We start from the raw sequence: 12,711 nt of genomic DNA, 5'->3' as shown, positions 1-12,711 counted from the left end.
CCTTCCACTGCTAGTCTCTGCTTTCTATGCCCAAGCCAGTTTTGTATCCAACTTACCAGCTCACCTTGGACCCCATATGACTCCACCTTCTGTATCAGCCTCCCATGAGGAACCTTATCGAAGGCTTTACTCAAGTCCGTGTATACAACATCCACTGCCCTGCCCTGGTCAATTTTTCTTGTCACTTCCTCAAAGAACTCAATCAAGTTTGTGAGACACAACCTCCCCTTCACAAAACCATGCTGCCTATCGCTAATAAGCCTATTCTCTTCCAGATGTGAGGACATCCTGTCACTAAGAATCTTCTCCAATAATTTCCCCACCATTGATGTAAGGCTCGCAAGCCTGTAATTTCCTGGATTGTCTCTTCTGCCTTTCTTAAACAGAGGAACAATGTTAGCTACTATTCAATCCTCTGATACCTCACCCGTGACTAAAGAGGATACAAAGTATTTGGCCAAGGCCTCAGCAATTCCTTCCCTCGCCACTCTCAGTATTCTGGGACAGACCCTATCTGGCCCTGGGGACTTGTCCACCTTAATGTTTTTCAAAACCTTCAATACCTCCTCCCTTTTTATCTCAACATGTCCTAGAATGTCAACATCCTCCTTTCTACACTCACCATCCACCATATCCTTCTCCTTTGTGAATACTGATGCAAAGGAGTCATTAAGGACCTCACCCACCTCATCTGGCTCCACACACAAATTCCCTCCACTGTCCTTGAGTGGACCTACACTTTCCTTATATATGCACTGTCCTTGAGTGGATCTACTCTTCCTCCTCATATATGCATAAAATGCCTTGGAATTCTCCTTAATCCTGCCTGCCAACGACATTTCAGGCCCCTTTTTGCCCTCCTAAGTCCCTGTTTAAGTTCTTCCCTGCAATCTTTGTATTCCTCAAGAGACTCATCCATTTTCAATTTCCTGAAATTTATGTATACCTCCTTCTTTCTCACTTACTCTCTTGTCATCCAGGGTTCCCGAATCTTGCCATCTTTATCCTTCATTTTTACAGGGACATACTTATCCTGAATTGTTAACAACTGACTTTTAAAAGATTCCCACATATCGGATGTGGATTTACCCTCAAACAGCTGCACTCCCCCCAACTCCAGTCCACATTCCCTAGCTCCTGCCTAATACTACCGTAGTTAGTCTTCCCCAGTTTAGTACTTTCTCTAACTCTCTTACAAAATAGTGCCATGTGATCTTCTACATCTACCTGACAAATTGGGGCGGCACGGTGACACAGTGGCTAGCACTGCTGCCTCACAGCGCCAGGGACCCAGATTCGATTCCCGCCTTGGGTCACTGTCTGTGTGGAGTTTGCGCGTTCTCCCCGTGTCTGCGTGGATTTCCTCCGGGTGCTCCGGTTTCCTCTCACAGTCCAAAGATGTGCAGGTTAGGTGGATTGGTCATGCTAAATAGATCGGGTGGACTCTCAGAGGCTTTTTCCCAGGGTGGAAATGGCTGCTACGAGAGGACACAGGTTTAAGGTGCTGGGGGGTAGGTACAGGGGAGATGCTAGGGGGAAGTTTTTCACACAGAGGGTGGTGGGCGAGTGGAATCAGCTGCCGTCAGTGGTGGTGGAGGCAAACTCAATAGGGTCTTTTAAGAGACTCCTGGATGAGTACATGGGACTTAATAGGATGGAGGGTTATAGGTAGGCCTAAAAGGTAGGGATATGTTCGGCACAACTTGTGGGGCCGAAGGGCCTGTTTTGTGCTGTAGTTTTCTATGTTTCTATGTTTCTAAATTTTCCCTTAGTGTACTCGAACAGGTGCCGGAGTGTGGCAACTAGGAGATTTTCACAGTAACTTCATTGTTTTGTGAATGTAAGCCTACTTGTGACACTAATAAAGAAACTTTAACGTTTTACTTTATCTGAAAGATGGGATTTCCAACAGTGCAGCACTGCCTCTGTACTGCCGGGTTGGATTTTGTGTTCAATTCCTGGAGTGGGGCTCAAACACACATCCCCCCCGCCCAAGTCAGAGGCAAGCGTGCTACCCACTGAGCCACACGTGATGTTTTATGCTGTTGATGATTCTACAGTGTCACACAAAGTCAAGATCTACCAAGGTGTCAAATGTGAAGTGTGTTTGAACAATCCCCCTTCGCTATCATGTTTTGTTGAGATTACAGCTGAGGCAAATCATTGCAACAGAGTTCAGGGAGCTTTATTCCAAATTTAGCTACATGATACCTGATCTGGGAGTGATTGATGCAGACCTGAAGTGGAAAATGTTCCAATCCTTCAGCGCAATTGAATACTACAACTCAACAAAAAAAAAGAATTGACAATACATATTTTTTAGAAAAAAAAGATTAGATTTGCTCTCGAAATTCATTACTTTGCAAAGAGCAGGTGACTTTTTTTTAAAAAATGAATATATTTAGGAAGTCACGATAATTTGAAACATTCGGTTAATGGATGCTGAAAGTTGTAATTTAGAAAACAAAATGCTTGAAAATCGGTTTAAGGCTCGAAAGCCTCGAGGGAGCACAATCTCAGCACAATAAAACATCTCAAAAGTGATTGCAGGAAATTATTGTTGCCATTGCATTGACAGAGACTGGACCAAAAAAGAAATATGTATTTCCTTCCAAATAAATGGATTCTCAACCCCTCGCAACGCAGGAATCAGAAAGGTACTTATTGTTAAACTCCCTTGAATTACCACTCACAAAGTTATTTGCAGTGTTACACAACTTGTCACACAATATCATGGGACTCTGATGTGCATAGGGTACTGTTACTGCAGGTCTAGGTTACAGACTTATCATTGGTGTGCTACCGAGCCAAACCAGATGACCAAATGACAACATTTAGTTCTTTTAATAGACAGTGAAAGTGCATTTATGTTCATTTCTCTTTCTATCTTTTCCTCCCCCCCCGCCCCCCCACATGGAACAGAAGAACACGGGTCAATCAATCAGCCCCTTAATTCTCCTTTACAATTTAATCAGATCATGTTTGATCCGTACCTCAATCTCATTTACCTGTCTTTGACCCCCTATTTCTTGATGCCCTTACCTAGCCTATCAATCGCAGACTTGAAATCTTCAATGAGGTAACAGATAGGCAACCCTGCTCCTGGGCCTTTGCCAAGATTCCTGGGGGGCAGGGGGTTACACAGGGTAAATGTTGGGCAGACATTTCCACTCATGGCAGAGCAGAGTGTAAGACCAGAGCACATAGTCACAGAATAAGGGCGTGCTTACTTAAGATGGATTTGAGGAAGAAATCCTTCTTTCAGAGAATGGTGAATCTTTGGAATTCTTTACCCCAGGAAGCTGTGGTGGCTGAGTCCTTGAACATCCTCAAGGCCGAGATCGATGGGTTTTTAATCAGTTGGGGAATTCTTTACCCCAGGAAGCTGTGGTGGCTGAGTCCTTGAACATCCTCAAGGCCGGGATCGATGAGTTTTTAATCAGTTGGGGAATTAAGGGTTACGGAGAGAAGGCAGCAAATTGGATTTAGTGAGTGTTAGATCAGTTGTGATCTTATTAAAGGGTGGAGCAGTCTCGAAGGGCTGAATGGCCTACTCATGTTCCTATTTCTCTATGTCTGGAACGTGCTGCCCAGGGAGGTGGTGGGAACAGGTTAGATAGAGGCATTTAAGGGGCAATTAGAAGAATACATGAAGAGGATGGGAATGGAAGGATATGGGCTCCGTAAATGCATACAGTTTTAGTTCAGGCAGGCATCATGATCGACGCAGGCTTGGAGGGCTGAAGGGCCTGTTCCTGTGCTGTACTGTTCTTTGTTCTTACGATCTTCATGCCATTTTTAGGCCTGTCGCTAAGAGATGTGCAGGAGGAGTAAACACTCCTCCATGGACTTTCCCTCCACATGGAAATGCCTGAAGTGACCAGTGTCACTTCTTTGCTGTGGGATATGTCTCTGACAGATCTTCATAAGGTCATACAGACCAAAGGCAGCCAGCTGGTCCATTGTACCTTTGCTGAGTTTGTAATTTCTATGGAATTTTGTTGAAAATCTAATGCAGTTTAAATGTTTGGAGAGACTGGATACAAAATGATGCCATAAAATTAAGTGCCCAGTTCAACTTATTCTCAGTCTGTTATTGATCCAATCATAAATCATAGAATAGAATCTCCACAGTGCAGAAGGAGGCCATTCGGCCCATCAAGTCTGCACGGACCACAATCCCACCCAGGCCCTATTCCCTCAACCCCTGCTAATCCCCTGACACTACGGGGCAATTTAGCATGGCCAATCAACCTAACTCGCACATCTCTGGACTGTGGGAGGAAACCGGAGCACCCAGAGGAAACCCATGCAGACACAGGGAGAAAGTGCAGACTCCGCACAGACAGTGACCCAAGGCCGGAATTGAACCCGGGTCCCTGGCGCTGTGAGGCAGCAGTGCTAACCACTGTGCCACCGTGCCACCCAGTGCCCCTGGAGTGGAGGTGTTTCACGACTACATGTTGAAAAATGACACCTTACACCCACTCCCTTCCCATTTCACTGTCATTTCGTTAAAACAGCACAGCATATGCTGAATTGTACTTTCTTTTGGACGAAGTGCATATCTCGCAGACACGGGTCCTACCACTCTGCTTACAAGCCTCCATCAAAGCTGCCTATGGCTGATTGTAACTGGGTGTGTGTAAGACTGTGGGTATTCCTGCCTTTTCCAGTGAACCCAAACCTACAAGGGGGTCGGCCAGGGCGGGGTGGGGGGGGGGGGGGGGGGGGGAGGGGAGTAAACTGGCCACTGATTTGCAGTGGCAAAGGTGGAGTTGACAACTCACACTGCGTATTTATCCATGATTTGGTTAAATGGCAGCAGCAGGCTTTGAGGGGCTAATTGGCCTACTTCTGTTCCTAAATATGTAAAGGGATTACTCAGTTGACCTTGATGCTAGTGACACAGCAGAACTTCTTTTTTTGAGTGTGTGACGTTTGCATTTCTTAATATTGCACATTTTAACCATAATTATTTTTATTTCAGGGTGCTGCTGACGACACACTGACAGGGCGAGCCAAGCGGCCTGGACTCCCTTCCATTGTCAGAGACTCGACTTTGTTCCTTTCCTTTGGGGCGGGGGGGTGGGGGGTGGGGGGTGGGTGGGTGGGCGGGCGGGCGGGGGGGTGGGCTGGGGGCCTTGTCGGCTGACAGACAGGGGCCCCCTCAGCTGAAGACATCCTGCTCTGCGGACAGGAATGACTGGCGCTTGTGACAACCGTTACAGCATCGTGTCCTCAGACGAAGCCGGGCTGAGGCTCACCACCATGCCAGGAATCAATGGCTATGGCAATGGGAAAATCCACACCAGGAGGAAGTGCCGCAGCCGCTTTGTCAAGAAGAATGGCCAGTGCAACGTGCAGTTTGCAAACATGAGTGACAAGCCCCAGCGGTACATTGCCGACATCTTCACCACTTGTGTGGACGTGCGCTGGCGGTACATGCTGCTGATTTTCTCGCTCGCCTTTGTCATTTCATGGTTGGCTTTTGGCCTGGCCTTCTGGCTTATCGCACTGATACATGGAGACCTAGAGAACTCTATCGAAGATGAGAACTTCATGCCCTGTGTTTTGCAGGTGAACGGATTCATTGCTGCCTTCCTTTTCTCCATTGAAACCCAGACAACTATCGGGTATGGCTTCCGCTGTGTGACGGAAGAGTGCCCGTTGGCCATCTTCTTGGTGGTCTTCCAGTCCATTGTAGGTTGCATAATAGACTCGTTCATGATTGGTGCCATAATGGCGAAAATGGCACGGCCGAAGAAACGAGCCCAGACCTTACTTTTTAGCCATAACGCAGTGATAGCCATGAGGGACGGCAAACTCTCTCTGATGTGGCGGGTGGGAAATCTGCGGAAAAGTCACATAGTGGAAGCCCATGTCCGCGCTCAGTTAATCAAGCCACGGATCACTGAGGAAGGAGAATATATCCCCCTTGACCAGATTGACATTGACGTGGGATTCGATAAAGGATATGACCGTATATTCTTAGTTTCCCCGATAACTATTCTCCATGAGATTGACGAGGAAAGTCCACTGTATGGTATTAGCAAGCAGGATCTGGAGATGGCAGACTTTGAAATTGTGGTCATCCTTGAAGGAATGGTGGAAGCTACAGCGATGACCACACAAGCCCGCAGCTCGTACTTGGCCAGTGAGATTCTATGGGGCCAACGTTTCGAACCGGTGCTCTTTGAGGAGAAGGACCAGTACAAAGTGGACTACTCACATTTCCATAAAACCTATGAGGTGCCCACAACCCCCCGATGCAGTGCCAAGGAACTGATGGAAAGCAAGTTTCTTGTTCCCAGCACAAACTCCTTCTGCTACGAGAACGAGTTGGCTTTTATGAGCCGAGATGAGGATGACGAGGGTGATGACGATGAAGACAGCAGGGTCCTGGATGACCCGAGTCCCAACAGCAGCCGGCATGAATTTGACCGATTACAGGCAACTTTAGCATTGGATCAAAGGTCTTACAGAAGGGAGTCTGAGATCTGACCATTGACAGTTTTCATGACTCTTTTGTCAAATGTAAGAAACAAGATACCAATCATCACGAGTGCCATAAAGGATTTTAAAGCTTGCATAGAATTAGGGATTTGATTGTAATGGTGGAGGGGATTCTCACTTATGAAGTCTATCTGATTGATAAGGGCAGAGCAACAGAATAAGCTAACATTCAATGTGAGTAAAGATAGAATTACTACTGTCATGTTTTTTTAAGAGATTATGTAACATTGAATAATTCCCTTTCAATGGATTTAGACATTAACGTAGAAGGTCAAGGAATTGGTATCAGCAGGACATTGCATCAAGTATTTCAGTGATGGGTGTGACTGTGAACTTTAAGGGGCATAGACCTAGAACCAAACCATGATGTTTAGACTTGCAAATAGGCAATTCCAACCTGTCAGACCAGATTTAGTACTCCCTCTGTGGGGTTTTTATTTTCACCATTTGACATTTTGCTTTGAAAGAAGGGACCTTCGAACCAGCTGACGTATGTACAGAGGGCAGAGATGGGAACTCTGGAACCAATATCCAGTCAACCACAGAGTGAATGTGGCTCTGTGTCAGCAAGCACAATTACCTGTGCACTTAACTGGTGTGAAGAGCTAGACATTGTATGAGGTGAAAATTGCGCAAAGCACCTGAGGCATACAAAGGAAAAGATGTCATTCGCGCTCAAGATGTCACATCAATGTCGATCAAGCAGAATACATTTTTGTAAAAAAATAAAATTCTTTATCTTTAAATACAAATTGCTTCACAAGATTATACTATTGTACAGACCCAGCTAGACTGAGTGCTATATATATATAATGTATATCCCTAGCTAAGGAGAGTGCTGTTCCCCTATATTTTATATATAGATATACACACACACATATACACACACACACATACATACACACACAATATGTACACTGTACAGTTGGGAGGAATGGTGTTATATACTGTATAGACCTAGCCTGGGTGAGTGCTATGGTTAATTACTATCAGGGAGTAATTGAAGGGGAAGGAATGTCTGGAGGGATAGCATTTTTCCACTTTAGTTGGAAATAAAAGGAATTCTGCAAGGATCAGCTCCCAATTGTGCAGTTTCAATGGATGGGAGCCTAGGTTGGAGAATTGGCCACATATTTTCATAGCCTTATCTCAAGCCTACATTCTCCTGCAACAAGGCCCTCTTCTGCACGTGGAGGCCCACAGAATTACTGCTGTAATGTTCAAACTAGAATTTTAATCAATAGTTGTTCCTTTTTTTACAAAGACGCCAGAATGCATGGAAGTGCCCTCAGTGTGAGTTCCTCTCCACCAGGCTGCCTCAGTGAGGCGAGCACCTTCGCAACCAAGAGCAACTTCACAAAGAGCCAGGGAGGCTTCAGAGATAATTCATGGCCCTGGATTGGGGTGGGGTGGGGGCTATGGGAACCACACCATCAGCTAGAAGTACAGGTTTCCCGATTAGTTTTACACTTGGCTCCAGCGGAATGGACTGACTTTCTGATTCCCGCCAATTTTCACCTTTAAAATTGTTTTGGGGATTTGGGCTCCTCTGGCAAGATCAACACTCATTGCCCATCCCTGGGAGATGAAGATGGGATGAACCATCTTCTTTCACTGCTGAGGTCCATGTGGTGAAAGTGTACCCATAGGACTCCCTGCTGAAGACCTAGAGGCCTCCTTGTAAAAAAAAATCATCAACTGAAAATTTAGGTGAACAATGTATAGTTGAGAGAGTAGTTTAAACTAAAGGTGCTCTCCCATGCCAGGACTTTCCTACCCCTTTAAGCTTTTTGTTGATTTTGGTGCACTCTTTAGCATTTGCAATGCCTTCTGGGAAGGCACTGTCTTTGACACCTGTTGTGTGAAATCCTTGTACCTACCATAAGGGTGTGATACCACTGGGATGTTTGTGGCTTGTCTCACACTAGGTAACCATGGTGACAGCATCATCAGCTTCTCTGCTGCAGCCTTGCACCTGTAAGACTGAATTAATTGCTTTAACTATCTTCAATCGTGCTAGCCAATCTTCTTGTTTTGGACGTAGCTAATGAGCTTAACCTTATAGTCCCGTTATTTTGGCTTATCTCCTCAATTTTTGCGATATGTCTCAGCATAGAAGCTTGTGATTAAAAAAGGTATTTCTCTTAAAGGGATAAGGTGAACTTTGACCTCTGTAGAAGTCTTCCTCTTCACCCAGATTGTAAATGTAAAGAATGACTCTGGGTTCTGTTTTATTTTATTGGGTGATCAAAGAATTTATTAAATTAAAGAATTCTAATACAAATTGGAATGTGTCTTTTCTCGGTATTATTAGTCCTTCAATGCTGTAACAAGAGATGACAAAAGAAATTGTTCAAAGGGATTACTTTACTAAATCTGTGTACAACATTCTCAATGCCTATTGAATAATATTGTACACGATAGAAATGGAAAAGGTTGTCATCAAAGCTCATCCCAGATAGAAGGAGCTCCAGGTCCCTTCATCCACCAGAAAATCCAACTGTTCTTTAAATTGTTCCACAAAGCCTTTGCCTGGACTACACTGCCTTGAGTCCATGGGAGGTTATACAGAGTTTCCGAATCTGTCTCTGGTCCTCTTCCAGGAGTGTTCAAATGGAGGCATTCTCCGTCCTGTTCACTTGCAACTGGTTTTTATTCTAACTTGCAGAACGTGTGGAAATGTAAAAGCTGCAGATTGGAAATATCTTGCATTGACATTGTGCCATTTTCACTCCCAAAACTTTTTGTAGGCAGTGAACCACATTGCAAGTGTGGTCGGTGTTGTTTTATGGGAAAACATGGTGTACAGTAAGGTCCCATGAACAACTGTGAGATAAATGAGTATTTGTTAGAATAGCTTATTTTACCAAACCTGAGAGAATAATGTTGATTCCCTGATGGGTGTACCCATGAATTCCTTCTACTTGGATGAGTTAAGGCCATGTTCGTCTTGATCATGTGTAGTATTGCTCAATGGACATTGAGGGCATTCACCATTATTCTTAAAGATTTGGGAAGAACTCTCCTACTCTTCTTTGAGTAGTGCTGTGGAATCTTATAGCACTCCTAAGCAGCCGAATGAAACTTAAGTTAAATAACTCACTGATAGCTGCTTCTACTGGAGTAGGGCTTGAATCCATGACCTTCTGACTCAGAGACAAGAGCAACAGTGGACCATAGCTGGCACAATGAGGAAGGAAAGAGAGTACTTCCTGTAAAAGTTTGTTTTATTAAACTGCCTCCCTCCTCTAATTATGTTCAATGGATCTTTGAGATTCAGTTTGAAAGGTCTACAGAATAAAGACATAGCTGAACATAGGGGTTGGTTGGCTCAGTTGCCTAGAGTAAGATGCAGAATGACACCAAAGATGGGGGTTCCATTCCTGTACTGGCTGTGTTACTATATGAAGGCCTGTCTCCCCAACTTGCCCCAAACTGTCTCTCAAGCTATACCTAACCAATCGTCTCTGTCTCATGGAGAGAAATGCCCATTGTCCTTTATGGGCAATGGCTAATTACCATATCTGTAAATCTATAGAATAGCACAGACCAGGGGCACAAAGAATAGAATTACAATGAATTACAGAATTACAATGAATACAATTCAGGATATTGGGACTGGCACCAGAAATACAATGCATGAGATAGTCCATATAATAGTCAATGAAAGAGACCAGTATATAACTGGGGAAAAAGTAACAGGGCAAAACCAAGCAGCAATCCAACATGGGATTCCGAGTTATCAACAATTTAAACTTGAATATATTATGGGATTCATTTCCTTTCATGACAATATACTCAACATTTTTCCCTTAATAGTTTATATCATCCCAGTTGCTAACTCATTCACTTTAAACTGGTTGACACCTCTATTAAAGTAACATGCAGTGGCTGTTTTTTTCTCGGCCTCCCACCAATGTCACACCCATTTTGTGCAGTGACCCCTCAGTTGTCATCCTGTGAGGCCCCCCCAAAGCTTTTCAGGTTCGAGCAGCAGAGGACGCTTTGTTGCAGCATGCTAGTTGTGGGAAAGGAAGGGAATCGGCCTGCTCCTGCAGTTCAGGCCAGGCAGAGGCAGGACGGAATTCTCATCCTGCAGGCCCCACCAGAATGGAAGGAGGAAGGGTAGGGGATCTTTTCAGTATTGATTGCCGTGATTCCCCAAATTAGGCCATTGACTGCTGGGTGAAAATGGTCTGAAGATCCTGATTTCAGCCTCCTGTCCTGAGCTTGTTGTTCTTTCATTTAACACAAGGCTGGCCTTAGGCTTCTTTGAGGCGTCCAAGATATGTCCCCCAACTTTCAGCAGCCGGTTGCCTATTTTTGGATGAGACGTAGAGTGGCAGGAGTTTCAAATCATCCTCAAGGATTTTTGCATGAATATATTAGCCAATGTACTATCAATAAAATCATCTTTGAGGGATAAATTAAGCTTCTTGACTTAATTACATTTTTACTCTCACTCTCAGCTATTTATATAATTCCAAACCTATATTTATTGTGGAACTGTTATTGCTAATTTTTTTGAAGTGTTGTTTCACACTGGTAAAAAAAATTAAAATGGCAACAGATTTGTCAAAGTAACTTCTCTAGTCCAGTAAGTGCTACATGCTGCCGTTCAGTCACTCCATGACTAAATAGCCTGTTATTTTACCCAGTTGACATTGTATTACTACTCTGCAGGTAACCAGTGACTAACCGCTGTTGGTATATTGCATTTACCAGGGGAGGTGGCAAAGTGGTGGTATTGTCACTGGACTAGTAATCCAGTGACCCAGGGTAATGCACTGGGGACCTGGGTTCAAATCCCACCACAGCAGATGGTGAAATTTGAACTCAATAAAAATCTGGAATTAAAAGTCTAATGATGATGATTGTCATAAAAATCTGGTTCACTAATGTCCTTTAGAGAAGGAAATCTGTCATCCTTACCTGGTCTGGACTAGAATCATAGAACTCCTACAGTGCAGAAGAGGCCATTCAGCCCATCGAATCTGCACAGACTCTCTGACAGAGTATCTTACCCAGACCCTGTCCCCCACCCTATCCCTGTAACCTCACACATTTATCATGGCTAATCCATTTAACCTTGGACACTAAGGGACAATTTAGCGTGGCCAATCCACCTAACCTACACTTCTTTGGACTGTGGGAGGAAACTGGAGCACCTGGAGGAAACCCACGCAGACACGGGGAGAACGTGCAAACTCCACACAAACAGTTCCCCAAGGCCAGAATCAAACCCGGGTCCCCGGCGCTGTGAGGCAACAATGCCAACTACTGCACCACGATGCTTCCCTATTATATGTAACTCCAATGTGATGCCTCCTTAAGGGCAATTGCCCTTGCCAGTGACGGTCACATTCCATGAAAGAATTTTGTGGATAACAGGTTTTAAGACATGGTTGCCTCACAGCTTAAGGAAGTGCAGTCAGAGAGAGAATGGATGACCACCAGTACGAAGAAATTGGGGGGGGGAGGGTGGGAAGTGGGTGCTGAGTGTGGCAGATAGGTAGTCAGGAAAGCCCCAAAGTGCATCTCACTCAAGAACCATTTTTCTGTATTGGGAAAACGGTGAGAGTGATGGTTCCTCTAGAGGGGGCGACCAGAGCGAAGTGGGTGGCTCGGTTGCACATGGGGAGAGGAGTAAGATTGGAAGAGCAATAGGGTAAGAGACTCGATAGTGACGGTTGCAGACATGCTTATCTGTGACCGCAGACATGACTCCAGGATGATGTGTTTCCTCCTTGGAACAAAGGTCAATGCTGTCATTTAACGGCTGCAGGGCATTCTGAAGGGGGAGGGTGAACAGTCAGAAGTCATGGTTCACATTGGCACCAAGGACATAGATAGAAAGAGGGATGAGGTCCTGCAGCAAGAATTTGGAGAGGAGGTAACAGATTGAAAAGCTGAATGTCAAAGGTTGTAATCTCTGGATTACTACCAGTGCCACGTGCTAGTGACTACAGGAACAGGAGGATACAGAAGATGACTGTGTGGCTGAAGAGATGGTGCGGAAAGGAGGGCTTTAGTTTCCTGGATCACTGAGTGCATTTCTGGGGAAGGTGGGGCCTGTACAAGTTCAGCAGGTTGCACCTGAACCAGAACGGGACCAACATCCTTGCAGGGAGGTTCACTAGTGCTGTTGGGGGTGATTTAAAATAATTTGGCAGGGGAATTGGTTACAGAATGAAG

The 12,711-nt window shown here is 44.9% G+C and overlaps 1 protein-coding gene and 1 long non-coding RNA gene across 2 annotated transcripts in view; both read left to right on the top strand.

The window, feature by feature from the left end:
- Positions 1-5,086, top strand: part of LOC144510608 (uncharacterized) — a 70,966-nt gene extending 65,880 nt beyond the window's left edge. The window contains exon 3 of the long non-coding RNA XR_013500656.1: positions 4,991-5,086. This is a non-coding gene — a long non-coding RNA (uncharacterized LOC144510608). The remainder of the gene's footprint in view (positions 1-4,990) is intronic.
- A 49-nt stretch (positions 5,087-5,135) lies between these two features.
- LOC144510607 (ATP-sensitive inward rectifier potassium channel 12) lies at positions 5,136-8,806 on the top strand. The gene has a single exon (XM_078240189.1). It carries the CDS (start codon positions 5,203-5,205, stop codon positions 6,502-6,504), a length of 1,302 nt encoding a protein of 433 aa, XP_078096315.1. The 5' UTR covers positions 5,136-5,202; the 3' UTR covers positions 6,505-8,806.
- Positions 8,807-12,711: the final 3,905 nt, after the last annotated feature.

This window comes from Mustelus asterias, chromosome 23 (genome assembly GCF_964213995.1).
Source record: "Mustelus asterias chromosome 23, sMusAst1.hap1.1, whole genome shotgun sequence".
NCBI classification, from domain to species: Eukaryota; Metazoa; Chordata; class Chondrichthyes; order Carcharhiniformes; family Triakidae; genus Mustelus; species Mustelus asterias.
This window is presented reverse-complemented; position numbering and strand designations above follow the sequence as displayed.

Bases quoted from the DNA above. Each gene is read 5' to 3' on its own strand.
- LOC144510607 (XM_078240189.1), top strand. From the start codon at position 5,203: ATGACTGGCGCTTGTGACAACCGTTACAGCATCGTGTCCTCAGACGAA.